A 27,586-nucleotide genomic window follows, 5' to 3' on the forward strand; every position below is an offset into this window, starting at 1 on the left:
GTGGCACTCTGTCACCCATGATGGAGTCCAATGGCGCCATCTCAGTTCCCTGCAACCTCCGCCTCCCAGGTTCAAGCCTCCTGAGTACATGGGATTACAGGTGCGGACCACCACACCCGGCTTAATTTAGTAGAGATGGGGTTTCACCATGTTGGCCAGGCTGGTCTAGAACTCTTGACCTCAGGTGATCCCCCTGCCTCAGCCTCCCAAAGTGCTAGGATTGCAGGCCTGAGCCCCTTATCACACTTTTATCATAAAAGTTCATTAGACAGACAAGGTGGCCAATAAATAAAGATTGCTATCAAAATTGTTTAATACCAATCCCTCTGGGATTCTCTTTAAATATATCTATTGTCGACCTAAAAGGAAGAAACTGAGGCAAAATTAATATAAGTAGAGAGTTTGTTTGGGCCAGGCTTGAGGATTGCAACCCCAGAATACAGAATGACATTGCCCTGACTATACACACACAGATTAGCAGCAGTTATAAATGGATTTTTAAAGACTGAAAGGAGGAACAGGGAGTGTACTGATACAAAGTTGTTTGCCAGGAATCGTCCTTGGTTTGCAGAAACAACATTGGTTCGTGATTGGCTATCCATTGTATAACTATGCATTATTAGGTTAATTTGTAGCTACTTGTGGCAATAGCAATCAGTTGCAAGAGCTGAAGAGATAGCTCAAAAGGGAGGGGGAGTAGAAAGTGATTGCTGTATCATTTTAATGTCTCTCTGGGCCTGATAATAAAGACTTGCATTCCTCAGATAAAAGTTCTTTTCTCAGTAACTTAGCATAAAGTATTAAGTAGTTAACGTGAGTTTTGTCCTACAATATGTATTATGTTTGAATGAGTAATATATTTGTTTTGTCAATTTAACTTTGAATCTTGGCCCTGAAGGAAGAGGCCACAGTTGTCCCATTCTGCCCCACCACCTTTTGGGCTGATTTGTCATTGGTCATGAAGGAATGCTAGTGAAAATAATATGTGAGCCCTAGCAGCACTCGTTTTCCTCCTCCCAGTTCTTGAGACTTTTAGTAGAGCTTTTGGAGACTCAATGAGAGTTGTTGAGTTATTGGTTAACTCATTGTGCTTGAAGGAAAGTAAAAAGTAAACAAAGACCACACTTCTTTAGTTGCTTTTAACGTTTTTTTTAAGAGTTTAGTTACAGTTTTAGTTACAGTCTTTGCAGTTACAGTTTCCAAGGGAAATTGTTTCTCAGTCAGGGAAAGGTTAAAAAAAATGCTTGAGGAAATGTAATTTCAAATTATTAGTAAACGTAGATTGAACTTAAAAAAAAAAAAACAAGGCTGGGCGTGGTGGCTCACGCCTGTAATCCCAGCACTTTGGGAGGCCGAGGCAGGCAGATCACGAGGTCCCGAGTTCAAGACCAGCCTGACCAACATAGTGAAACTCAGTAAAAATACAAAAAAATTAGGTATGGTGGCACGTGCCTGTAGTCTCAGCTACTCCAGAGGCTGAGGCAAGAGAATCACTTGAACCCGGGAGGCGGAGGTTGTGGTGAGCTGAGATCGCACCACTACAATCCAGCCTGGCAACAGAGTGAGACTCCGTCTCAAACAAAAAAAACCTTGAGCCACTAAAATTACACAGCCAGTTGGTTCCATGGTGCAGAGATGGTGAAGCAGTAACCCTTAACCTATAGTAGGTACTCAGATTTGTGTTGACTAACAGTAATGGGCCTAGGGGTTGCAAAACTGGAGGTGAGCCAATTATGCTATAAAGTTGATATAACAAACGCAAAACTGCAGGAAGGTAGAAGTTTATTTCTCTCCTGTTAACAGTCTAGGGAGTGTTGGCCAACATTGTTCCTTGAAGCTATCCAGAGACCCAGGCTGCGGGGTGGGGGTATAGCTCCACCATCCCAAATATTGTGCATGGATTCCTTCTCTGGGTTCTAAGGAGGCTGCCTCCTTTGTGTTTGTCTTCATGGCTGAAGCACCAGGTTTGTGTCCTGGTCTGCCATAAGGGAGAAAGGGGTATCTGGAGGACAATCAGCTTTATTTTTTTAAGGATGTGAAATAGAAAATGCACACATCACTTTCACTTACATCCCAGTAACCAAAAAGAAGACATGTGACCTTAGCTGTGAGGGAGGCTAGGAGATGTTTGTTTGTTTGAGTCTCGCTCAGTCGCCCACGCTGGATTGCAGTGGCACGATCTCGGCTCACTGCAAGCTCCGCCTCCCGCGTTCACGCCATTCTCCTGCCTCAGCCTCCTGAGTAGCTGGGACTACCAGCGCCCACCACCACACCCAGCTGATTTTTTTTTTTTTTTTTTTTTTTTGAGACGGAGTCTGGCTCTGTCGTCCAGGCTGGAGTGCAGTGCAGTGGCCGGATCTCAGCTCACTGCAAGCTCCGCCTCCCGGGTTCACGCCATTCTCCTGCCTCAGCCTCCCGAGTAGCTGGGACTACAGGCGCCTGCCACCTCGCCTGGCTAAGTTTTTGTATTTTTAGTAGAGACGGGGTTTCACTATGTTACCCAGGATGGTCTCAATCTCCTGACCTCGTGATCCGCCCGTCTCGGCCTCCCAAAGTGCTGGGATTACAGGCTTGAGCCACCGCGCCCGGCCTGCTGATTTTTTTTTTTAGTAGAGATGGGGTTTCACCATGTTAGCCAGGATGGTTTCCATCTCCTGACCTTGTGATTTGCTGTCTGGAGCACTCCCTTGAAAGGAATTTTGAGCTTACTGCCAGGGATTGGTTTAGCAGAGTTGGCCAGGGCCTGTGAATGGGGTGTGGTGGCTTCTTGGGAGGAACCTGGGTTACTGGTAAGAGCTTATATGGCAATTGTAATCAAAGCACCAACAATTGAATGTCAGTTGAAAACTTTATGCAACTATATTTTATGAACATGGTATGTGCATATTTTCCCTGAAGTCTGAATCCTCATCTGTAGAACGGTGTAGTAATGATCAGACTTGATAGGGAGGCAGCACTGTTTTTATAATATAAAATAGTACGTGTGGGGATGGTGGCTTCTTGGTTTAATTCATCACCTATGAGGAAGATGTCCTCAAAGGATGGTACTGTGTTGAAGGACCTGGTTGAATTTGGGGGGAAAAAACTTACATAATATATTAAAAAATTATATCTACTGAAATGGAGCTCTAATAAAAGGTACAACATCCATTTGACTCCTTAAACTTTTTCTCTCAGAGTCTGTAACCAAGGAGACCGAGACCATCCTTTGACTTAGAAGTTCAGCAACTTACAATGGCCGCCATTACAATCCAACTCCAGGGATTGCCAAGAGTGACTCGTTTTCCTGCTTGCGTGCCTTAGAGTTTTTTTAACAGTCGGTTCTTTTTGTTTTTTTGAGACGGAGTCTTGCTCTGTTACCCAGGCTGGAGTGCAGTAGCGCAATCTCGGCTCACTGCAAACTCCGCCTCCTGGGTTCACGCCATTCTCCTGCCTCAGCCTCCCAAGTAGCCTGGACTACAGGCGCCCACCACCACACCGGGCTAACTTTTTGTATTTTTTTTAGTAGAGACAGGGTTTTACCATGTTAGCCAGGATGGTCTCGATCTGCTGACCTTGTGATCTGCCCGCTTTGGCCTCCCAGAGTGCTGGGATTACAGGTGTGAGCCACCGCGCCCGGCCCAGTCAGTTCTTTTTTATTTTTATTTTTTTGAGATAGGTCTCACTTTTGTCACCCAGGCTGGAGTGCAGTGGCACCATCTCTGCTCACAGCATCCTTGACCTCCTGGGCTCCATGTCCCTCACACCCCAGCTCCCCAAGCAGCTGGGACTACAGTTGTGAGCCACCATGACCAGCTAATTATTTGTATTTTTTGTAGATATGGGGTTTCACCCTGTTGCGCAGGCTGGTCTTAAACTCCTGACCTCAAGTAATCCGCCCTCCTCGCCTTCCAAAGTGCTGGTTTTACAGGCATGAGCCATTGCGCCCAGCATAGCGGTCAATTAGTCACTTAATCTGATACCCTAAAATTGTTTGTGCTATAATTTTTGTCTCTTAAGATGTTTAAGGTCTGTTACTTTCTGGTGTTAATAATGTCACCTCAGGAATCATACAAAGGATATGACAGATTTGAAAATAATAACTAGAAACTCTAGAATGAAAAAAATACTGTTGTTGATAAGGTAACATAATTTGTTTTCACTCTGAATAGAACATCCAATTTATTATCATCCCCACTAGATAATAGGCTGCCTTGAGGGCTTTGCCATAATATATATGTGATGCTTAGCATTGTGCCTGGCATATATTTGTTGCATAATAGATTAATTTTTGAACAACTGAATGAATGAGTTAATGTTACAGCGTTTATTCTACATTTTACTTGGCTGTTGATGTATGTTTCTCCCACTGGACTAATGTTGGGCACAGGGACCATGTCTTTTTTTTTCAACCATTTTTCTTTTTTTTTTTTTTTTTTGAGACGGAGTCTTGCTGTGTCACCCAGGCTGGAGTGCAATGGCCAGATTTCGGCTCACTGCAAGCTCCGCCTCCCGGGTTCACGCCATTCTCCTGCCTCAGCCTCCCGAGTAGCTGGGACTACAGGCACCCGCCACCTCGCCCGGCTAGTTTTTTTTTTTTTGTATTTTTTAGTAGAGACGGGGTTTCACCGTGTTAGTCAGGATGGTCTCGATCTCCTGACCTCGTGATCCGCCCGTCTCGGCCTCCCAAAGTGCTGGGATTACAGGCTTGAGCCACCGCGCCCGGCCTTTTTTCAACCATTTTTCTGTTCAGAAAAAAAAGGTTTAGCTTGCTCTCAGCACTCATTTAATTTTATGTAAACACACCCTATGAGGCTGAAGCAAATCTGAGTGATTTTCATTGTAAAATAAAATATAAAAATTGTTCTTGGAATTATTTCTAAACAGAACATCAGTGTTGTCTATTTCAGAAAAATGGGATTGTTCAAATGAATCTTCGGCCAACAACTGTTCAAGAATGATGTTAACATCATCCATAGGAATGCTGTTTTGTAGGATTTGACACTTTCAGCGATAGAGAATTCGTATATTTTGTATGTGGAAATACCCCTATTAAAACTGAATGCTGTAAACAGAATGTCTGTTGTTTCCCAAATTGATATACTAGAGGAATGCAAAAATAATAATAAAAGCAAGATATTTTGTGGCAAACTTAGGATAAATGCTGCAGCTGCTAGGGCTGCTGGGACAAATGGGACAGGGGTTAAGAGTTGGGGTTCTTGCTCTGTCGCCCAGCCTGGGGAGCAGTGGCACCATCATAGCTCACTACAGCCTTGAACTCATGGGCTCAAGCATTAACCCTCACCTCAGCCTCCCAAGAAGCTAGGACTGCAAGCATATACCACCAAACCCAGCTATATTTTTTTTTTGTTGCTCTGTTGCCCAGGCTGGAGTGCAATGGTGTAGTCTCGCCTCACCGCAGCCTCTGCCTCCTAGGTTCAAACAATTCTCCTGCCTCAGCCTCTCAAGTAACTGGGATTACTGGCACCTGCCATCACGCCTGACTAATTTTTGTATTTTTAGTAGAGATGAGGTTTCACCATGTTAGCCAGGCTGGTCTTGAACTCCTGAGCTCAGGTGATCTACCTGCTTTGGCCTCCCAAACCCAGCTAATTTAAAATTTATTAATAAATATAAAAATTCAGCTCATCTTGAACTTTTGGCCTCTAGCAGTCCTCCCACGGCCTCCGAAAGTGCTGGGATTGCAAGCGTGAACCACCACGCCCAGCTTGGGACCATGTCTTAATAATTTCTGTACAACCCAGTTTCAAGCAGTGTTGGGCACATAGTAGGTGAACTAATTTAGTGAATTTCTTAGGCAAATAGGATTTTACAATAAATCTATTTTCCCCCCAGAATATATTTATCATATTTATTTGAATTGAAGTAACAAGCATGAGAAGAAGTTTATTTTAATATCAGAACAGGACCATATTGAGAGTCTGATTCAAACTTCCATTTGATTTGCCCATTGAAATTGAGTCCAAATGAGAGGCATATCTGCCATCAATAGCTCTCATTTTATTTTAATTTTATTTATTTGTTTTGAGATGGAGTCTCACTCTGTCACCCAGGCTGGAGTGCAGTGGCGTGATCTTGGCTCATTGCAACCTCCACCTCCCGTGTTCAAGCGATTCTCCTGCATCGGCCTCCTGAGTAGCTGGGATTACAGGCACCCGCCACCACGCCCGGCTAATTTTTGTATTTTTGAGAGACAAGGTTTCACCATGTGGTCCAGGCTGGTCTCAAACTCCTGACTTCAGGTGATCCACCTGCCTCGGCCTCCCAAAGTACTGGGATTACAGGCATGAGCCACCATGCCCAGCCCCATTAATAGCTTTTAGAAAAAATTTCCACATACTGGAATATAGAAATTAGCCAAGTATCGGAAAACAGCATATCAGATTATAATGTTTATTTATTATTATTTTTTGAGACAGAAAATCTCACTCTGTCACTCAGAGTGCAGTGTGGTAGCATGATCGCAGGTCACTGCAGCCTCAGCCTCTTGCGCTTAGGCAATCTACCTGTGTCAGCTTCCAGAGTAGCCAGGACCACAGGTGCCTACCACCACACCTGGCTAATTATTATTATTATATATATATATTTTTCTGAGACGGAGTCTCACTCTGTCGCCCAGGCTAGAGTGCAGTGACGCCATCTCGGCTCACTGCAAGGTCCGCCTCCCGGGTTCACGCCATTCTCCTGCCTCAGCCTCCCGAGTAGCTGGGGTTACAGGCACCCACCACCACGCCTGGCTAATTTTTTATATTTTTAGTAGAGACAGGGTTTCACCGTGTTAGCCAGGATGGTCTTGATCTCCTGACCTCGTGATCCACCGGCCTCGGCCTCCCAAAGTGCTGGGATTATAGGTGTGAGTCACCGTGCCCGGCCCCCTGTCATTAACGTTTTTTAAAATATGATTTTAATGCTTGTATAGGATTCTGTTACTTGGCTTTAATATTCAGTCATTCTGCTTTTGTTTCAAGTTTTCATTATTATAGATAAGTCTGCAATGATCATTTTTGGATACAACCTGTGTAAATTTCTGATCGTTGTTTAATTACTGTATCAGTGGATTTGAATGTTCTTAAGGTTTTTTCTTTTAATTGAGGCTTTTAAAAAGGAGAGCTGACAATTACGTTTTCAGTTGTTTAGATTCAAGCTGCAGGTCTCTTATTTGGGATCTGATAGATGATTTATGAGTGAAAAGCACTTTGAATTCCTGGAACATATTCAGGGACCTAACACCACTTAAGAAATTACAGAAGTTGGATTTATTTACATGTGGAAGTAATCATTGTTAAGAACAAGGAAAAATATGTGACATCACAGGATCAGTTTGTAAATAGAATAGAAACAGTTTATTCATGACACAAAAAAACAAACAAAGCCCAAATATAAGTGAGCATTAACTGAATTAGAGCATAAGTGTGTCCCCTCTTTTGCATTTAGATCAGCTGTAGGCATTACGTCATCTGCTCCTGGCAAGCCTGAGCGTCGTCTTCGTTCTCATTTGTGGTGATGTTTTATTCTCGGTTAGAATGGATGATTGAGTGATTGCCATTTTCTCTCTTTCAGGAAGTTCTTCTTACCCAGTGTTGTTGGGGTTTTGACTCATGTTTGACCTTTTCCATCTGTCTGGGTTTAGTAGCTACCATGGCTAATCCTAACCCCAACCCCTTTGCACAGACATAGGTCCTCATGGCCCCCCATTTTCTATTCACATCATTCATGGTGTGCCAGATTCCCATCCAACAGTTGAGGTTTTATATAATAATACGGTAGATACGTGGTGGTGCACAGACCTTCTTATATTAGGAAAGTTCCACACTGATTAAAAGCCACAGTGGTGAGTCATTTGTGATGTGTAATGAGCAGTGTACCTGTCATATCTTTGTTTTATCTGTGTCCCCTCTATCTGGACTGCCTCATGAAGAACCAGGGCACCTGGAAGGGGACTTGGTCCCCTGAGAGAAAGACCACAGGGCTAGAGGTACAGAATGGGTGATAATAGTTACTACAGCATTTATGACACTGGCAGGTGTAGGACCCAGGACCCACTCTGGAGTAAGAAGGACACGCTGAGCCGGCAGCCAGGACTCTGTTGTCAGACACCATGTGATGTGTTATAGAGATGGAACAGGAGAGGGCAGAAAGGCATGTAAGTATCTGACAGCATCAGGCTGTCAGAACTCCAGTAGCAAACAGAAAAACAGGGCACACATGAATACCATAGGGCGAGTACAAAGAGGAGGGTTAGAGGCCAGATGGATAAGCTAAAAATAGGATTATTTGGATATACTGCAAGTACTTTCAGCACAGTGTATCTAAAATCGACATTGTCATTGTCCTTCCACTGACCTTTTCCATTTCTGATAATGACAAGATACATCCTGTCACCAGGCTTGAAGTCTCAGGTCTTCTTTGCTTCTTTTTCTGTGTTCTTTGCATGTAGTCAGTTACTGTATCTCTAGTAATTCTGCCTCCATGTGGAAAGGTCTTGGGGTTCCAACCTTGGCTCTCCCACACATAGGCCCTAAGATAAAGTCACTAAACCTGACCAACTGATGCGGAAGATGACCATCTCACAGGGTTATCATGCGAATTAGAGATGAAGTGCCCTATTACTTCTTAGCCAGACTATCGTAGGTGTTTCCAGGGTCAAAGGACAAAATTAGAACAATTTAGTTTAAAGATCTTAATTGGCTTTCTAGAATTGGGTAACACTTCATCCCATATGAGTATCCTGTGAGCTAAGCAGAGGAGCTTGGCTTTTTAGAGAGAAATGGGCTGAATAAACCAGAATCAAAGAACTAAACCAGAAACAAACCAGAAACAAAGAACTAAAAGCAGATGGGTCATTTAAAAGGGACTTTTCTTGTAAGGCAGGGGCAGGGAGACAGAACAATACAAAAATAACTGTTAGTTAGCATCAGGTGACTTCAGGTTATCGTGAACCTGAGCACGGGTGACTGCATTTTGGTTTGTGTTCTAGTGTGTTGGGGCCCTATTGTGCAGGAGCTCAATCTGCAACAATGGCCGCTTATAATTTTTATTTAACACCAGATTGGATTCCTGCCTCTAATTTAGCTTTCCTACTTCTGCCAGTTTGCTCTTTCTGACAACATAGCTCTGATCATGTTATATCCTTCCTCAAAAACCTTTATAGCATTTTCGTTAACTATTAGAATTTCTATCCTAGTTTCGAGGCCTCTTCACCACCTGGCCCCATCCCACATTTCTGGTTCTATCCTCTAACATTTCTTTTCATACCCCCCTACCCTGGCGTTCCAGCCACATTGAACTTGCTGTCTTGAGGACATGTCCTCGTCTCAGTGGCATTGCTCATACTTGGAATTGTTCTTTTCCATACCCCTCAGGCTCCAAATCTTCATCTTTCGAGTTCCTGTTCAAATGCTACCATCTCTGTTGCAGGTCCCTGCAACCCCTGACTGTAACTCTCCTTAACTTCCATTATTCTTTCTCTGAGCTCTTGTCACACTCACTGCTTTATGCTTTTTGTTTTTTGGGTACATGATGTATTTAACTTCATGTTCTGAGTCCCGGGGAGTTCTTCCTAAGCACTTAGCAAGTATGTATTGTAGGCAATTAGTAGCTATATATGATCAGTAGACTCCACAAGGGAATAATAAGCTGATTAAGGGTTAACAGGTCCCTGGGGACTGAGAGTACAGGAAAGCACATGTGTAAAGCAGGTGTGTAACACTGGCTTTAGAAGATCTAGAAAACTAGTAAACAAAAGCTTTTAATATGGTTCTTGTTAAGATGTGAAGAGGTAAGATAACTAACTTGAGTGGCATTCCTCTTATTTCATTTGATCTTATTTCAGTCCACAATTTTCCACATACCTTTTCTCAAAAATGAGAGTATAGAAGAGTTGGGCGCAGTGGCTCACACCTGTAATCCCAGCACTTTGGGAGTCTGAGGCAGGCGGATCACTTGATGTCAGGAGTTCGAGACCAACCTGGCCAACATGGTGAAACCCTGTCTCTCATAAAAATACAAAAAAATTAGCCAGGCGTGGTGGCAGGTGCCTGTAATCGCAGCTACAGGCGCCTATTGAGGCGGGAGAATCACTTGAACCCGGGTGGCGGAGGTTGCGGTGAGCCGTGCTTGCACCACTGCACTCCAGCCTGGGCGACAGTGCGAGACTCCATCTCAAAAAATAAAATAAAAAATAAATTTAAAAAATATAGAGGGATTGAAATGACAAGAAAACTTGACAGTTTATCAAATAACATCTTTGCCGTATATCATAATGCCAGTTGTGGGACTGGCCTGTGCCTCCTTTAAGCCTTGGAGTTGTAATGAAAAGTTTTCTTCAAATAGTTTTGTTAATCACAGTTTAAAATGTGCTATGAAATTTCTTGGATCTTTGGAGAGAAACAAGATACTGTTACAATAATTACTGTGGAGATGTTACTGGAAAGGGGTCCTGATGCAGACCCCAAGAGAGGGTTCTTGGACCTCGTGCAAGAAACAATTCAGGTTGAGTCCACAGAGTAAAGTGAATGTAAGTTTATTAAGTAAAGAAACAAAAGAATGGTTACTCCATAGGCAGAGCAGTAGCTTGGGCTGTTCCACTGATAATACCATAATTATTTATTCATTATATGCTAGACAAGGGGTGGATTATTCATGAGTTTTACAGGAAAGGGTGGGCAGTTCCCAGAAATGAGAGTTCCTCCCCTTTTCAGACCATATAGAGTAACTACCTGACGTTGCCATGGCATTTGTAAACTGTCATGGTGCTGGTGGGAGTATCTTTTAGCATGCATGCTAATATATTATAATTAGTGCATAACGAGCAGTGAGGACAGCCAGAGCTCACTTTTGTCACCATCTTGGTTTTGGTGGGTTTTGGTCGGCTTCTTTACCATCACCTGTTTTATCGGCAAGGTCTCTGTGACCTGTACCTTGTGCTGACCTCCTGTCTCATCCTGTGACTTAGAAGGCCTAACCTCCTGGGAGTGCAGCCCAGTGGGTCTTAGCCTCATTTTACCAAACCCCTGTTCGTAATGGAGTCACTTTGGTTCAGATGCCTTTGACAGAGAAGGTAACTTTTCCCTGTATATTCTTTTGTACCTTCAGGTATTTGGTTAAACACATGCTTGTAATATCTGTTTAAATTAGTTATGTGTACTCTGGGAAGTGCCTATTCTCATAATTTTTTTCAAAAAGCAATCGGCTTTTATTTGACAATTTGGAAAATACAGGAAGAAAAGTTATTCCAGCCAGGCGCAGTGGCTCACGCCTATAATCCTAGCACTTTGGGAGGCTGAGCTGGGTGGATCTCAAGGTCAGGAGTTCAAGACCAGCCTGACGACGGTAAAAACCCCATCTCTGCTAAAAATACAAAAATTAGCCGGGCGTGGTGGCAGGCACCTGTAATCCCAGCTACTCGGGAGGCTGAGGCAGGAGAATCGCTTAAACCTGGCAGGTGGCGGTTGCAGTGAACCGAGATCATGCCACTACACTCCAGCCTGGGTGACACAGTGAGACTCCGTCTCAAAAAAAAAAAAAAAAAAAAAAAGAAAAACAGAAGTTACTTCGAATCCTACAGTAACCCTGAAACAACCAATTGGGATTGTCATTTAAAAATGAACTTTTTTTTTTTTCTTTCCTTGAGACAGTGTCCACTCTTTCACCAAGGCTGGAGGGCAGTGGCACGATCTCAGCTCACTGGAACCTCTGCCTCCCTGGTTGAAGTGATTCTCCTGCCTCAGCCTCCTGAGTAGCAGGGATTACAGGCATCTACCACCACGCCCAGCTAATTTGCATTTTTAGAAACAGGGTTTCACCATGTTGGCCAGGCTGCTCTCGAACTCCTGATCTCAAGTGATCCACCCACCTCGGCCTCCCAAAGTAGAGGAATTACAGGTATGAGCCACCGTGCCCGGCCAAAAATAAACTCTTGAATGGATGTTCTGTAAAACATTTATACTTCCTTTAAACAGGTATTTCCAAATATGTGGATTTTTGTTTATTTGGTTTTGAGGGAAGGTCTTACTCTGTTGCCCAGGTTGGAGTGCAGTGACGCATCAGCTCACTGTAGTCTCAAACTCCTGGGCTCAGGCAATCAATCCTCCCACCTCAGCCTCCAAGTAGCTGGGACTACAGGCCTGCGCCACTATCCCTGGCTCATTTTTTTGTTTGTTGAGATGAGGTCTCACTATGTTGTCCAGGCTTGTCTTGAACTCCTGGGCTCAAGTGATCTTCCCACCTCAGCCTCCCAAAGTGCTGGCATTACAGACAGCCACTGTGTTCAGCCCAAATATGATTTTTGTGGTAGGATATGCCATTAGTTAGTGTTGTTAGTAAGAGGCTTCTCTCTCTGTATGAAGGTTATTCATATCTTCACTCCATTTGAGAAGAGTGAAACATAGAACTCCGCCATAAGTTTCTGAACTTAGAATAGTAAAGAAGTAACAAGCCAGTCTTGGCCTGGCCCAATGATGTGCACCTGTAGTCCCAGCTACTTGGGAGGCAGAGGTGGGAGGATTGCTAGAGCCCAGGAGTTTGAGGCCAGCCTGGGCAATATAGACACCTTGTCTCTTAACAGACAACAACCCAATCTTAGCTGGTGCCTCACTTAAACTCTGCGATCCTTACTACCCCAGCCCCATCAAAGTTAATATGTGTGTGTATTGTCGAGCAGTGACAGGAAGAATAAAGGAAATAGAAATGAAGAGGCAGAATGGTCAAGATTTTGCGGTTGGTTGGGTGTGCAGGATAAAGATGGTAAACTCAGATGATCAAGTTTCGTGTATGGACAGGAGACTTGTAGAGGTTAGGTTCTGGAACCTAAATTCCTGGATTCCAATCCCATCTCTACAGCTTAGTTGTTTGTTTGTTCCTGAGCAGTGTTTTTTAACCTCTGAGCCTCAGTTTGCTATGTATAACATGGGAATAATTTAGTACCCACTTCATTAGGTTATTGCAGGACTTAAGAGAGATTCCACATAAAGCACTTAGCATAGTGCCTGAATGTTTTTCATTAATTATTTAATAGCGAGGCCATTTTTTAAGTTAGAGAACAAATAAGGAGGAGCAGAAGTGGAAGGTGTTAAAGAAGGTGATTTTCATTTAGAGGAGCTGAGTTTAAAGTAGCTAAGGGCAGTATTCAGAAGACAGGACTACTGGCCTGGCCTGGCCTGGCCTGGAAAGAGTTATTGCAGGAGGATGATCCTGGATCCACTATGTAGCTTTGCATTCATTCTCTGAAACTGCTTCCTAGATGGCTTCAAAGCTCTCAAAGCTCCACTGATTTGAATCTGTAAAATGTTTGATTAACTGAGACAACTTGGGTTGCTTACCTTTAACTCTAGAGTGTAGCTGACTCACTGGAAAGTTTTTGTGCTTTTTCAACCACTGGCGCCAGCACTGCTGCCTGTGTTTGTGTGTGTTGTTCACTGCTCTATGGTGCCTGGGCCAGGGGGAATGAGGTAAAATCCTGCTGTTGTCTTCACTCCAAGCCTTGTGCACTTGGCTGCAACTGAATGGGCTGGCAGCATTTCCGCCTTAGGGAATGTTTGTCTGCTCCCTGGATGGGTCCATGGGTGGGGCTTAGTGTTGAGAGTCAAGCCACTGAGGAAGTTGCCTGTGGCCAGCCTGACTCCATGTGGTCAGTGTAGTTTTCTGTTATAAGGATTGCATCCTGGGGTTACTTAAATTCTTTTTTTTTTTTTTCTTACTGCAGATCATCAATGCTGTGGTACTGTTGATTTTATTGAGTGCCCTGGCCGATCCGGATCAGTATCACTTTTCAAGTTCTGAACTGGGAGGTGACTTTGAGTTCATGGATGATGCCAGTAAGTAGTAGATATTTTGGTATTGTCAAGGGCAGGGAATCTGACTGCCAGCACTTCCTATTAAATTACAAATATAGACTAATGAGCTCATTTGAGCTGAAATATAATTTGTCATTGCAAATCAGCAAATATTTGCATGCATCTAATGTTCTGACTGTCTTCTAGGTGCAAGAGTCTAAATAAGATCGTTTTTCATCTTATGTTAACTTACCCATTTAAAAAACGATTGCGTTATCATAGACTTTCTACCCTGGGCCTTTTGGCCTTTTTTGAGAGGAAGAGGTATAAATGGCAGGAAGGAAGGTGAAAAGGCTCGTGCTTATCTCCTTGTGTCTTCTGTTATGTTTCAGTATTTATTTTTATTCTAGGAGTGATCTTTTTCCATTCTAGAAATGATGTTGCAGATTATTTGGGGGAATTCAGGGCCTTTTCCCAGTGAATGGAAATATGTACAGGGATGTGGGATGTGGGGTAAGCAGGGAGGAAGCTAGGCTCCCAGCTTCAAGATCACTGAAGCCTCATCATTTTATAATCATGCTGAGTCCATGCCAAAGGAGAGGAACAGTGCTGTGCATAATCTCAAACAGAAGATAGTACAGATGTATTTCTCATTGACTTTGGAGAACTTCAAGTGAGTTTTTCTTTACAAGTGTTGGAGCAAAGTAAGAGGGGAGAGAGTGGCTCAAGATGCAGTTTTAGAGATCGGAAGCATTCGAAAGACCTGGTGAGGGCTCTGTTTCTCCAAGTGAGAAAAAGCTGTTCAGTGGTTTTAACTAAATGCATGAACTGATGTATGCATTTAAGATCCCTTTTGCTGCTGAGTGGGGGACTGGGTGTGTGAGCACAGAGTCTGGGAGAGTGGTATTGGGGATACCACCTAGGCTGCACTGGGGATACAGAACAGGGAAGGATTTGGCAGAACTCGCTGTTTTGGGCAGCAAAGGAGACGGAGGAATCAAAGATGACTTCAGCTTTCCAGTTTGAAGAGATGACCTGCGTCTTTTTACTGAGCTGAGAAAGTCCAGAGTCAGGAGGTGGGAACAGACTTAGGGGAGAAAACTAGACTTTAATTTCAGTAACTAACTGAGAGCACAGTTGTTTGGAATTGATATGGTTTGGCTGTGTCCCCACCCAATTCTCGAATTGTGTCTCCCAGAATTCCCCTGTATTGTGGGAGGGTCCCGGGGGAAGTAATTGAATCATGGGAGCTGCTCTTTCCCTTGCTATTCTCATGATAGTGGATAAGTCTCACGAGATCGAGTCTGAGGCCGGCAAATCACCTGAGGCCAGGAGTTCAAGACTAGCCTGACCAAGATGACAAAACCCCGTCTCTACTAAAAATAGAAAAATTAGCCTGGTGTGGTGATGGGCACCTGTAATCCCAGCTACTTGGGAGGCTGAGGCAGGAGAATTGCTTGAACCCCAGGTGGCGGAGGTTGCAGTGAGCTGAGATCGTGCCACTGCACTTCAGCCTGGGCAACAGAGTGAGGCTCTGTCTCAAAAAAAAAAAAAAAAAAAAAAAAAAAAAGGCCCTGGGCGACTGTTGGGAAGACATGATTGGTTTTGAAATGGTGAGGACATGAGATTTCGAGGGTCTGGGGCAAATGATATGGTTTGACTGTGTCCCCATTCAAATCTCAACTTGAATTATATCTCCCAGAATTCCCCCATATTGTGGGAGGGACCCAGGGGGAGGTAATTGAGTCATGGGGGGCCGGTCTTTCCTTTGCTGTTCTCGTGATAGTGAACAAGTCTCATGAGATCTGATGGGTTTATCAGGGGTTTCCACTTTTGCTTCTTCCTCATTCTCTCTTGTCACCACCGTGTAAGAAGTGCCTTTCACCCTCTGCCATGATTCTGAGGCCTCCCCAGCCATGTGGAACTGTAAGTCCAGTTAAACTTCTTTTTCTTCCCAGTCTCAGGTATGTCTTTATCAGCAACATGAAAACAGACTAATACAGGAGTGTAGGCTCCGAAGCCAGAAGAGGTCAGTTTGAGTTCTGACACTGCCATGTGTTGAAGATGCTAAACTTGAGCTAGTGACTTATCATTGTCTGCCTCAGTTTCCCCTCTGCAAGATAGGAGTGACTTTATAACCACATGATTTAAATGATAGAAAGTAATTACAGACTGGCTGTGGTGGCTCACACCTGTAATCCCCGCACTTTGGGAGGCGGGGAGGGTGGTGGGGATCACTTGAGATCAGGAGTTCAAGACCAGTCTGGCCAACATGGCAAAACCCCATCTCTACTAAAATCTACTTGCCTCAAAGTTGTTGTGAGGATTAAATGAGTTAGTGCATAAAACATGCTTAGAATGGGGCCTGGCCCATAGGAAGTGCTTAGTACCTTTTGCTGTTTCAGCTACTATTACCTAGATTCTTACGGCTTGAACATGTGAACTATCTTAAAGTAGAGAGGTTACAAAGGTCAGGCATGGGAGTCTGTGGCCCAGAGGAAATATTTGGACTGAGATTATAGATTTGAGGATAACAGCCTAAAAACTAAATTTCGGTTAGGGAAAGAGTAAAAAGAAAAGGGAACGGGGCCTAGAACTGAGCCCTGAAGGATCCCCAACTGTGAGAGGCCAGGAGGAAGAATGAGAGAGTAACTAACTGGTAGTGAAGTAAACAGAGAACCAAGGGATGCTTTCTAGCCATCATCTTCCACCACTATTGTTTCACAACATGGATTGAGAAGTTGGGGCATTAAAGTTACTGCAGGGAAAAGTTGCATTATATTATCCTGGGATTTGAGATCCTGATTAGCTGGGATTACAAGCATGCACCATCCCACGGCTAATTTTTGTATTTTTTGTAGAGATGGGGTTTCACCATGTTGCATAGGCTGCTCTGAAACTCTTGAGCTCAAGCGGTCCACCTACCTCAGCCTCCCAAAGTGCTGGGATTACAGGCATGAGCCACTACACCTGGCCAATTTTCAAGCATAATTTTTTTTTTTTTTTTTTTTTTTTTTTTTGGAGACGGAGTCTCGCTCTGTCGCCCAGGCTGGAGTGCAGTGGCCGGATCTCAGCTCACTGCAAGCTCCGCCTCCCGGGTTCCCGCCATTCTCCTGCCTCAGCCTCCCGAGTAGCTGGGACTACAGGCGCCCGCCACCTCGCCCGGCTAGTTTTTTTTTGTACTTTTTAGTAGAGACAGGGTTTCACCGTATTAGCCAGGCTGGTCTCGATCTCCTGATCTCGTGATCCGCCCATCTCGGCCTCCCAAAGTGCCGGGATTACAGGCTTGAGCCACCGCGCCCGGCTCAAGCACAATTTAAAGTAATTTATTATTCAGGCTGGGCTTGGTGGTCATGCCTGTAATTCCTCCAGCACTTTGGGGGGCCAAGGCAGGCAGATCACCTGAGGTCAGGAGTTCAAGACCAGCCTGTACAACATGACAAAACTCCATCTCTACTAAAAACACAAAAATTAGCTGGGCATGATAGACACCTGTAATCCCAGCTACTCAGGAGGCTGAGGCAGGAGAATTGTTGGAACCTGGGATGGGGAGTTTGCAGTGAGCCGAGATTGCGCCATAGCACTCTAGCCTGGGTGACAGAGTAAGACTACCTTTCAAAATTAAAATAAATAATCCATCTCAAGGACTATTAATCCTATCCACACATGAGTTAAATATGGAAAGCTGTGTCCAATAACTTTTGGCCTGTGAGCTTATTTATTAAAGGAGACCAAAACACATGTAAGAGAATTTAAAAAAAAAACAGATTAACTCAAGTGAATATCCACTTTTCTGTACCTTTATAACCATGTGATTTAAATGATAGAAAGTAATTACAGACTGGCTGTGGTGGCTCACACCTGTAATCCCAGCACTTTGGGAGGCTGGGGGGTGGGGTGGGGATCACTTGAGATCAGGAGTTCAAGACCAGCCTGGCCAACATGGGAAAACTCCGTCTCTACTAAAAATACAAAAAATTGTTCGGACGTGGTGGCTGCGTGCCTGTGGTCCCAGCTACTTGGGAGGCTGAGGCTGCAGTGAGTTGAGATCATGCCACTACACTCCAGCCTGGGCGACAGAGCAAGACTCCATCTCAAAAAAAAAAAAAAGTAATTACAAACTATTCATTCAGTTCTTTCAAATATATCAGTTCTTTTCAAATATATGAAATAGGATAGAAACCGCAAAGGCACTGGAATTAACATCCAGGACATTATAAAACAATTACTATTTTAAAGTCTTAAGTACCAGCAAGCCTTTCAAGATAGCTAAATTAAGCCTATCATGTCAGATAGTTATTACCCAGCTTAATCTCTGGTGATTAGAATAAGGCATGCAGTGTTACTACTAGATCCAGATAGAATCATAGCATTATCATTTACAACTTCTTTTCCTAGGAATCCTGCTACTGGAATTGTGTAGCTTTAATCTGAGGGGAAAGCAGAGTGACATTAATTTAACGTTAATTAAACTAATTATTCTTTCTGGAAGAATTCATAGGAGTATAATGGGGTTATTCAGAATAGACAGAATAAGAAATGTTAGACCAGGTGCGGTGACTCACACTTGTAATCCCAGCACTTTGGGAGGCCGAAGCAGGTGGATTGCTTGAGCTCAGGAGTTCGAGACCAGCCTGGGCAACACGGCAAAACCCTGTCTCAACTAAAAATACAAAAATTAGTCCAATGTGTTGGTGCTTGCCTGTAATACCAGCTACTTGGAAGGCTGAGGTGGGAGGATCGCTTGAGCCTGGGAGGCAGAGGTTGCAGTGAGCCAAGATGGTGTCACTGCACTCCAGCCTGGGTGACAGAGCCAGACCCTGTCTCAAATTTAAAAAAAATTATGAAAATTAATGTAGCAATTTTATCTTGATATCTTTTTGCATTGGTGACAGCTATCTGAAGATTTCATCCAGCCAGACAGAGCAGAACTCTTTCTCACTTTTGCATGTGATCTTTTCCATGATCTGGTAGAAGAAAGCTAAATTCCTATTTGTACTGAAATGAGGCATATAGGAGAATCTACTGGAATAAAGAAAGAAAATATAAGAAAATGAGTTAAAACAATTTTTTTTGAGACTGGGTCCCACTCTGTCACCAGACTGGAGTGGTGTCACACACAATCTGGGCTTACTACAGTCTCTACCTCTTGCGCTCAAGTGATTCTCCCACCTTAGCCTCCCAAGTAGCTGTAACTAGAGGCATGAGCCATCACGCCTGGCTAAGTTTTTGTAGAGATGGGGTTTTGTCATGTTGCCCAGGCTGGTGTCAAAACTCCTGAGCTCAATTTGTCGTTCTCGACTTCCAAAGTGCTGGGATTACAGGCATGAGCCACTCTACCCGCCCTCAGTTTTTTCAGTGTTATAAAAATTGGCTATACTGGGAAAGGATGTGGAACTGTCATAGATTGGAGGAGACACAATTAAATGCACTGTGGGATCCTGGATTAGATTCTGGAAAAGAAAAAGGATATTGAAGGGGAACAGGTAAAATTCCAATTAGTTGTACAGTTTAATTAACAGTGTTGTACCAATGTTAATTTCCTGGTTTTGGTAGTTATGCTAGAGCTAGGTAAATTGTTAATAGGGGAAGCAGGGTGAAGGGTATATGTGAATTCTGCTGTGTTTGTAACTTTCCTATATGTGTAAAATGACTTCAAAATAAAAAGTTAAAGAAAAAGTAGTTCAATCCACTGAGTTAGAAGCTCAAAGAGTAATGTTTGAAAAGCATGTATGTGTGGCATACTGTGTTACACACTCATAGCCTTGAGTAGAAGTAGACTTCATGGAATTTTATTTGTGAAATTTTGTTTGGCAAAGAATTATAGCAGCAAGTGTCCCTGCTATGCATAATGTGAAACAGCAGTTCATCCATATGAATTTCTAATTAATTTTGTGGTAGATTTGTCTTTCTAGTCAAACTTAACTTTCTTTACTGGGCAGACAAACTTAGCCTGAAGAAAGAAGTGGCCAGATAAGTTGTCAAGAAATGATGGCTATTTATATGTACAGTCACCTGGTTTAGGCTAAAGACCCCTACATTTATTGGAGAAAGGATGGTCTTTTCAATAAATGGTTCTGGGTGAAATCTGGGAGAAAGACACCTCACAAAAGAAGATATCCATAAGAGAATATTCTCCACATTATAAGTTATAGGAATTGCAAATTACAACTACAGTGGTAAATTACCATGCCTCTTCAAAATGACCAACATTAACACAGTTAACAATACCACCTATTGGTATCGATGCCGAGCAGCCGAACTCTCAAATCACGGCTGGGAATGTAAATCACACCAACCACTTTGGAAAACTAAAGCTAAATATACATCTACCCTATGGCCCTGCATTCCACTCCTTGATATATGTACACTCCAGAAGTGAGTGCTACACAACCCAGTCCTAGATATATACCCTAGGGATACGGGTGCTTCATAAATCCATCGTCAGCCATGTGTAAAAATGGTCATAGTAACTTGATTTATAATAGCCAAAAGTTGGAAACAATCCAGATTTCCAGTGGCAGAATGGGCAAAAATGAAGCAATCAGAGATGAAACAATATAAACAAAATGGGTAATGAGAATTCATTGTAATGTGTGTATGCTTATATATGTATGTGCATATTTGAAAGTTTTGATAATAAAATCTGAGAAATAGGAAACAGCAACAAAAAAGATTGATGAGCCTGAGGAGGGCCAGCTTTCTTGATGACTCTCAGCGTCACAAACTAAGGCTCACCTCACTCTGGCATTTGGAAAGGGCCCTTGGCTGCCTACCTGCCCTCTCGTCACACACCCCAAACTCACTTGGCAGTCTGCACAGCTTGCCGGCTTGTGCGCAAAGATCCTGACAGCCTTGAGGAAATAGAACTACAGCAGCAGGGGAAGCTGAGCCAGGGAAACCATCCTGGCCCTTTATTTTCTTTACTTTTGTATTTTATTTTTTGAGACAGGGTCTTGCTCTGTCGCCCAGGCTGGAGTGCAGTGGCACAATCTCGGCTCACTGCCACCTCTACCTCCTGGGCTCAAGCAATTCTCCCACCTCAGCCTCCTGAGTGGCTGGGACCATAGGTGCGCACCACCATGCCTGGCTAATTTTTGTATTTTTAGTAGAGACGGGTTTCACCATGTTGCCCAAGTTGGTCTTGAACTCCTGGGCTTAAGCGATCCGTCCACCTTGGCCTCCAAAAGTCCTGGGATTGCAGGAGTGAGCCACCGTGCCCGGCCTGTCTCTTTATTTTCATCCATCCGCCCTCCCATCCTTTCAAAAAAAGTTACATCCTTGACTTTTTTTTCTTTTAAAGGATAAATCAATTAATTACTTGGATTTTTTTTTTTTCTTTTTTTTTTTTTTTGAGTTGCAGTCTCACTTTGTCACCCCAGGCTGGAGTACAGTGGCGCCATCTCGGCTCACTGCAACCTCCACCTCTCAGGTTCAAGTGATTCTCCTGCCTTGGTCTCCCGAGTAGCTGGGATTACAGGTGAGCACTACCATGCCCAGCTAATTTTTGTATTTTTAGTAGAGACAGGGTTTCACCATGTTGGACAGGCTGTTCTTGAACTCCTGACCTCAAGTGATCCACCCGCCTCGGCCTCCCAGAGTGCTGGGATTACAGGCATGAGCCACTGCGCCCGTACTGGATGTTTATTTTCAAGGAGACTTTGTGCAAAGGTACACCTTTGTATGTATGAGAAGACCACTAGAGTTGGTGAAGTCACTTGGATCATTTAGGCTAGCCATTTTACTCTTCTTCTCTAGAGTTAAAGAATGGATGGAAGGCCATGGTTACTGGAGCTGGGAATGCGAGAGTCACCTAGATTTAACCTCTTTGTGAGGAGCAGTAACATTTGGACTAGGACTACCCCCAACCGAGACAACCTCGGAGTGGGAGGCACCCTCACTCTCTTCCCTCCTTGTGATCTCATTCCCTCACCAGAGGGCGGAGGGCAAAAGAGCTGTATGTTGATCGCCCAAACAGATCACTGCCTGGGGCAGAGAACGGGGTGTTGAAGAATGGTTTTGGAATAGCACCAGAAGCCAGCTGGTAGAGCCACTCCACTGCTTATCTTGATGTTCCACCTAACCAAACTGTACATTTCCCTACTTTGCCTACAAGAATACTATAAAAAGCTCTCCTAATGTCTTACTGAAATCTCAGGATGCTATATTAGCCAGGGTTCCCTAGAGGGACAGAACTAATGGGATATATTTAAGGGAGTTTATTGACTTATATGATCACAAGGTGAAGTCCCATAATAGGCCATCTGCAAGTTGAGGAGCAAAGAAGCCAGTGATGGATCATTCTGAGTCCCAAAACCTCAAAAGTAGGGAAGCTGACAGTGCAGCCTTCAGTTTGTGGCTAGTGGCCCAAGAACCCCTGGAAAAACCCCTGGTGTAAGTCTAAGAGTACAAAAGCTGAAGAATTTGGCGTCTGATGTTCGAGGGCAGGAAGCATCCAGCACAGGAGAAAGATGGAAGCCACAAGACTCAGCAAGTCTGCTCTTCCATTTTCTCCTGCCTACTTTATTCTAGCTGGTCTGGCAGCTGATTAGATGGTACCCACCCAGATTGAGGTTGGATCTGCATTTGCCAGTCCACTGACTCAAATGTTAATCTCTTTTGGCAACAGCCTTCACGGGCACACCCAGGAACAATACTTTGCATCCTTCAATCCAGTCAAGTTGACACTACAGATACATTAAGCCTACAGAATCCCTTGGATCCGTTGAGGTCCTGTTTGTCACTGGCTGAGCAGGAACTAGGTCAGCTCTGGTGTCCAGTATTCCTTCTTTCGTGCTCTTTTCCTCACCGGCTGCTTCTCTGATGCATTTTATTGTTGTTGTTGTTTACATTTTAATGTTTTTCAATTCAGGATGTGATTTACAATTTAGCAGAAATTTACTATGAGTATTATTTTTTTCCCCTTTAGATCTCTATGTTGAAAAAATTCAAAGCTTTTAGAGAAGTTGCATGTACAATGAAAACCACATTATTTTTCTCATTAACAATAATTTGTTCTGCCAGATTTAGGAAAAGCAGTTTTAAAAAACCAATAGTTTGGAGTTCATTTTTGTAAAATTATTATTATTATTATTATTATTATTTTTTTGAAACGGAGTCTCGCTCTGTCGCCCAGGCTGGGATGCAGTGGCCGGATCTCAGCTCACTGCAAGCTCCGCCTCCCCGGTTTACGCCATTCTCCTGCCTCAGCCTCCCAAGTAGCTGGGACTACAGATGCCCGCCACCTCGCCCGGCTAGTTTTTTGTATTTTTTAGTAGAGACAGGGTTTCACCTTGTTAGCCAGGATGGTCTCGATCTCCTGACCTTGTGATCCACCCGTCTCGGCCTCCCAAAGTGCTGGGATTACAGGCTTGAACCACCGCGCCCGGCCACTAAAATTATTTCTTATTAAATATTGAGTAGGTATAAAAGAATATTTATAAAATATTTATTACCTGTAGCCAATCATGGTGCTAAAAGCACTTGTGGACCTGCCAAGTTGGTTTAAGAAATTTTTGGCCGGGTGCGGTGGCCTGTACCTGTAATCCCATAGTGACAATGCCCAGGCAATTGAAACTGCAATGAGCCATGATTGCACCACTGCAACTCCAGCTTGGGAGACCAAACAAGACCCCTTATTTACCAGAGATTGACTAAAGAAAAAAAAGAAGTTGAAGGCCGGGCAGGTGGCTCGTGCTTGTAATCCCAGAACTTTGGGAGGCCGAGGCTGGCAGATCACTTGAAGTCAGGAGTTCGAGACCAGCCTGGCCAACATGGTGAAACCTCCGTCTCTACTGAAAGTTATAAAGAATTAGCTGGGCATGGTGGAGCACACCCGTAGTCTCAGCTACTTAGGGGGCTGAGGTGGGAGACTCGCTTGAGCCTGGGATGTGGAGTTTGCCTTGAGCCAATATTGTGCCACTGCTTTCCAGCCCAGGCGACGGAGTGAGACTCTGTCTCAAAAAATAAAAAAAAAAGATAAAGCAAAGTAGAATGAACCAGATGGTATGGCTGTCTTATAGCGAGCAAGAGAGTGGGACAAGGTGAGGCAAGATTAGAGAGGTAGACATGCTCTGGAATAAAGAGGAACATCAAGGCCTTGATAAGAAGTGGAGGTTTTATTTTAAATAAGATGGAAAGCTATGAAGACTTTCATTAGAGCTTTGAGGCACACATGAGTTTATAAAATAGAAGTTAGACACCTATATATCTATAAAATAATACCTAATTCATGATTTATATAATCCAGTGGACCAGAAGAACAAACATTAAAAAAATCTGTAAACCAATATCCCTTTTTCTATTTAGAGTAATCTCTTAGTATAAAGTTTTTAGCAACTTTATACTAGTTTATTTACAAAATGCCTTTGAGAAGAGACTGAACGTGTTCAAACAGTGGATCCACTACTGATTTGTCTTTTTAAAAAAAATTTATTTTTAATCTTTTGGCAGACATGTGCATTGCCATTGCGATTTCTCTTCTCATGATTCTGATATGTGCTATGGCTACTTACGGAGCGTACAAGGTAAGCAGCTTGCAGTAAGATGCTGGCCTTTTCCTTGGTCTCTTACATGTGTAATCTGTGCTGCTAGAGTCTATAGTAAGTGAGAAGTGACTTTCCAGTTTTCGGTTAAGAATCTCGTTTAAATCTCTCGTTTGTATTATGTGGTACTAGGAAAACCAATATTATAGTCCTGGAAATTTTTTTTTTTTTTTTTTTTTGGGAAGACAGGCTCTCACTCTGTCACACAGGTTGTAATAGAGTGGTGTGATCTTAGCTCACTGCAGTCTCCGCCTCCCAAATTCAAGTGATTCTTCCACCTCAGCCTCCAGAGTAGCTGGCACTATGGGTGTGCGCCACCATACTTTGCTGAGTTTGGTATTTTTTAGTAGGGATGTGATTTCACCATGTTGGGCAGGCTAGTCTCAAACTCCTGACCTCAAGTGATCTACCCACCTCAGCCTCCCAAAATGCTGGGATTACAGGTGTGAGCCACCACACATAGCCAGCCCTAGAAATGTTCACTGAAGCTTCTTTTTGACTGCTTATATTTGGCATACCGGTTTCCATGATGACATGGGTTAATGAATTCCAATTTTTCCATTTCCTTTCAGATTAATAAAATATTTATTTTAATTTAACAAAATATTGTTTTATAATATTGAACACAATAACTTTCTATTTTCTGTTCTGTTTAGCAACGCGCAGCCTGGATCATCCCATTCTTCTGTTACCAGATCTTTGATTTTGCCCTGAACACCTTGGTTGCAATCACTGTGCTTGTTTATCCAAACTCCATTCAGGAATACATACGGCAACTGGTATGTGGACCTCTTACTGCTCCTTTTCATTAATTCTTTTCATTAGGGAAGCTGGTTAAGTAAGGGATGTAGTTACAGAGATACACAGACATTAATTTCAGGATTTTTAGCTTGTAGCTGAATTACCAATAAGAATTTTTTTTTTTTTTTTTTTTTGAGATGGAGTCTTGCTCTTGTTGCCCAGGCTAGAGTGCAATGATGTGATCTTGGCTCACTGCAACCTCTGCCTCCAGGGTCTCAGCCTCCCACCTAGCTGGGATTATAGGCATGCACCAACATACCTGGCTAATTTTGTATTTTTAGTAGAGATGGGGTTTCACTGTGTGGGTCAGGCTGGTCTCGAACTCCTGACCTCAGGTGATCCACCCATCTCGGCCTCCCAAAGTGCTGGGATTACAGGTGTGAGCTACTGTGTCTGGCCTGATAAGAAAGTTTTGAGGGCCGGGGTTATGATTGGTGGCAGTGATGGCGGTGTTTGATGTGCCTACTTAAATTATAGTCCAGTTACTAATAGTTTTATTTGGTAAAATGTAGTTTTCTCAGTAATCAACAAAGGATAGCTTTTTGCCTCTGCTAGTGTATTGAAAGTGAAACTCTGCTCAAAAACAAACAAACAAAATAATTAGCTGGGAAAGGTGGCACACGCCTGTGACCCTAGCTACTCGGGAGGCTGAGGCAGGAGAATTGCTTGAACGTGGGAGGTGGAGGCTGCAGTGAGCCAAGATCACGCCCTTGCACTCCAGCCTGGGCAACAGAGTGAGACCTCGTCTAAAAAAAAGAAAAATCAGAAGAAAGTGGAACTCTTCTCTATACTAGCTCCCAAATTTGTTTGACCATAGAATCCCTTTCTCAAGCATCATTTTGGGACTAGTTTATGGTTAAATGTCCTTTTGATCATGTGAGTGAATATTTATGGCAGGGTATTAAGAAGCTTATAATGGTTATGAGGTTGGAATAACTTTATTTTTGAGACAGGGTCTCTGTCACCCAGGCTAGAGTGCAGTGGCGTGATTATGGCTCACTGCAGCATTGACCTCCCAGTCTCACGTGATCCTCCCATCTCAACCTCTTGAGTAGCTGGCACTACAGGCATGCACCACCATGCCCACCTAATTTTTCTTTTTGTATCTTTTGTAGAGATGGGGGTTTCACCATGTTGCCCAGACTTGTCTCAAACTCCTGGACTCAAGTGATCCTCCAGCATTGGCCTCCCAAAGTGCTGGCATTATAGGTCTGACTCACTGTACCAGGCCAACTTCACCGTTTTTTTTGTTTGTTTGTTTGTTTTTTTGAGACAGAGTCTCACTCTGTCACCCAGGCTGGAGTGCAGTGGTGCAATCTCGGCTCTCTGCAACCTCCGCCTCCCTGGGTTCAAGCCATTCTTTTGCCTCATTCTCCCGAGTAGCTGGGATTATAGGTACCCACTACCACGCCTGGCTAATTTTTTGTATTCTTAGTAGAGATGGGGTTTCACCATCTTTTCCAGGCTGGTCTCAAACTTTTAGCCTCAAGGGATCCACCCTCAACGGCCTCCCAGAGTGCTGGGAATACAGGCACCCACTACCATGCCCGGTTAATTTTTGTATTTTTTTAGTAGAGGTGGGGTTTTGCCATGTTGACCAGGCTGGTCTCAAACTCCTGACCTCAGGTGATCCGCCCGCCTTGACCTCCCAAAGTGCTGAGATTACAGGCATGAGCCACCATGCCCAGCCTGCAACCTCAATGTTCTGGGCTCAAGTCATGCTCCCACCTTAGCCTCCCAAGTAGTTTGGACTACAGACATGCACCACCATGCCCGGCTAAATTTGTATTTTTAGTAGAGATGGGGTTTGACTATGTTATCCAGGCTGGTCTCAAACACCTGTACTCAAGCAATCTGCCTGCCTCAGCCTCTCAAAGTGCTGAAATTACAGGCGTGAGCCACTGTGCTTAGCCAAGTTATTTTATTAATAAAAGAATAAAGTTGGCCGGGCGCGGTGGCTCAAGCCTGTAATCCCAGCACTTTGGGAGGCCAAGGTGGGTGGATCACGAGGTCAGGAGATTGAGACCATCCTGGCTAACATGGTGAAACCCCGTCTCTATTAAAAATACAAAAAACTAGCCGGGCGTGGTGGCGGGCGCCTGTAGTCCCAGCTACTCGGAGGCTGAGGCGGGAGAATGGCGTGAACCTGGGAGGTGGAGCTTGCAGTGAGCCGAGATTACGCCACTGCACTCCAGCCTGGGCGACACAGCGAGACTCCGTCTCAAAAAAAAAAAAAAAAAAGAATAAAGTTGCATGATCTGATCACAAAGAATGACGATTTTATTTCTTAGATATTTTGTCCCAAGTGAAAGAAGACTGAAAACCATTAGGTGGTGTTCACCCTGGTGAGCAGGAGCCAAGCACGAGTCATGGGCCTTCTCCGTGTTCTTCCTCAACATTGGAAACAACTTTGTTTCAGAATATTGTTCATGAGGAATCCCAACACATAGTGTTGAACAGTGAAGAAGA

At 43.7% G+C, this 27,586-nt stretch overlaps 1 protein-coding gene across 1 annotated transcript in view; it reads left to right on the top strand.

Moving 5' to 3' along the window:
- The window catches only part of LAPTM4B (lysosomal protein transmembrane 4 beta), a 74,887-nt gene that overhangs the window by 12,620 nt on the left and 34,681 nt on the right, over positions 1-27,586 (top strand). Inside the window, 3 exon segments of the mRNA XM_028852789.2 lie at positions 13,703-13,814; positions 24,225-24,298; positions 24,973-25,095. Coding sequence (XP_028708622.2) covers positions 13,703-13,814; positions 24,225-24,298; positions 24,973-25,095 — 309 coding nt within the window.

Source organism: Macaca mulatta, chromosome 8 (assembly GCF_049350105.2).
Source record: "Macaca mulatta isolate MMU2019108-1 chromosome 8, T2T-MMU8v2.0, whole genome shotgun sequence".
In the NCBI taxonomy this organism is placed as follows: Eukaryota; Metazoa; Chordata; class Mammalia; order Primates; family Cercopithecidae; genus Macaca; species Macaca mulatta.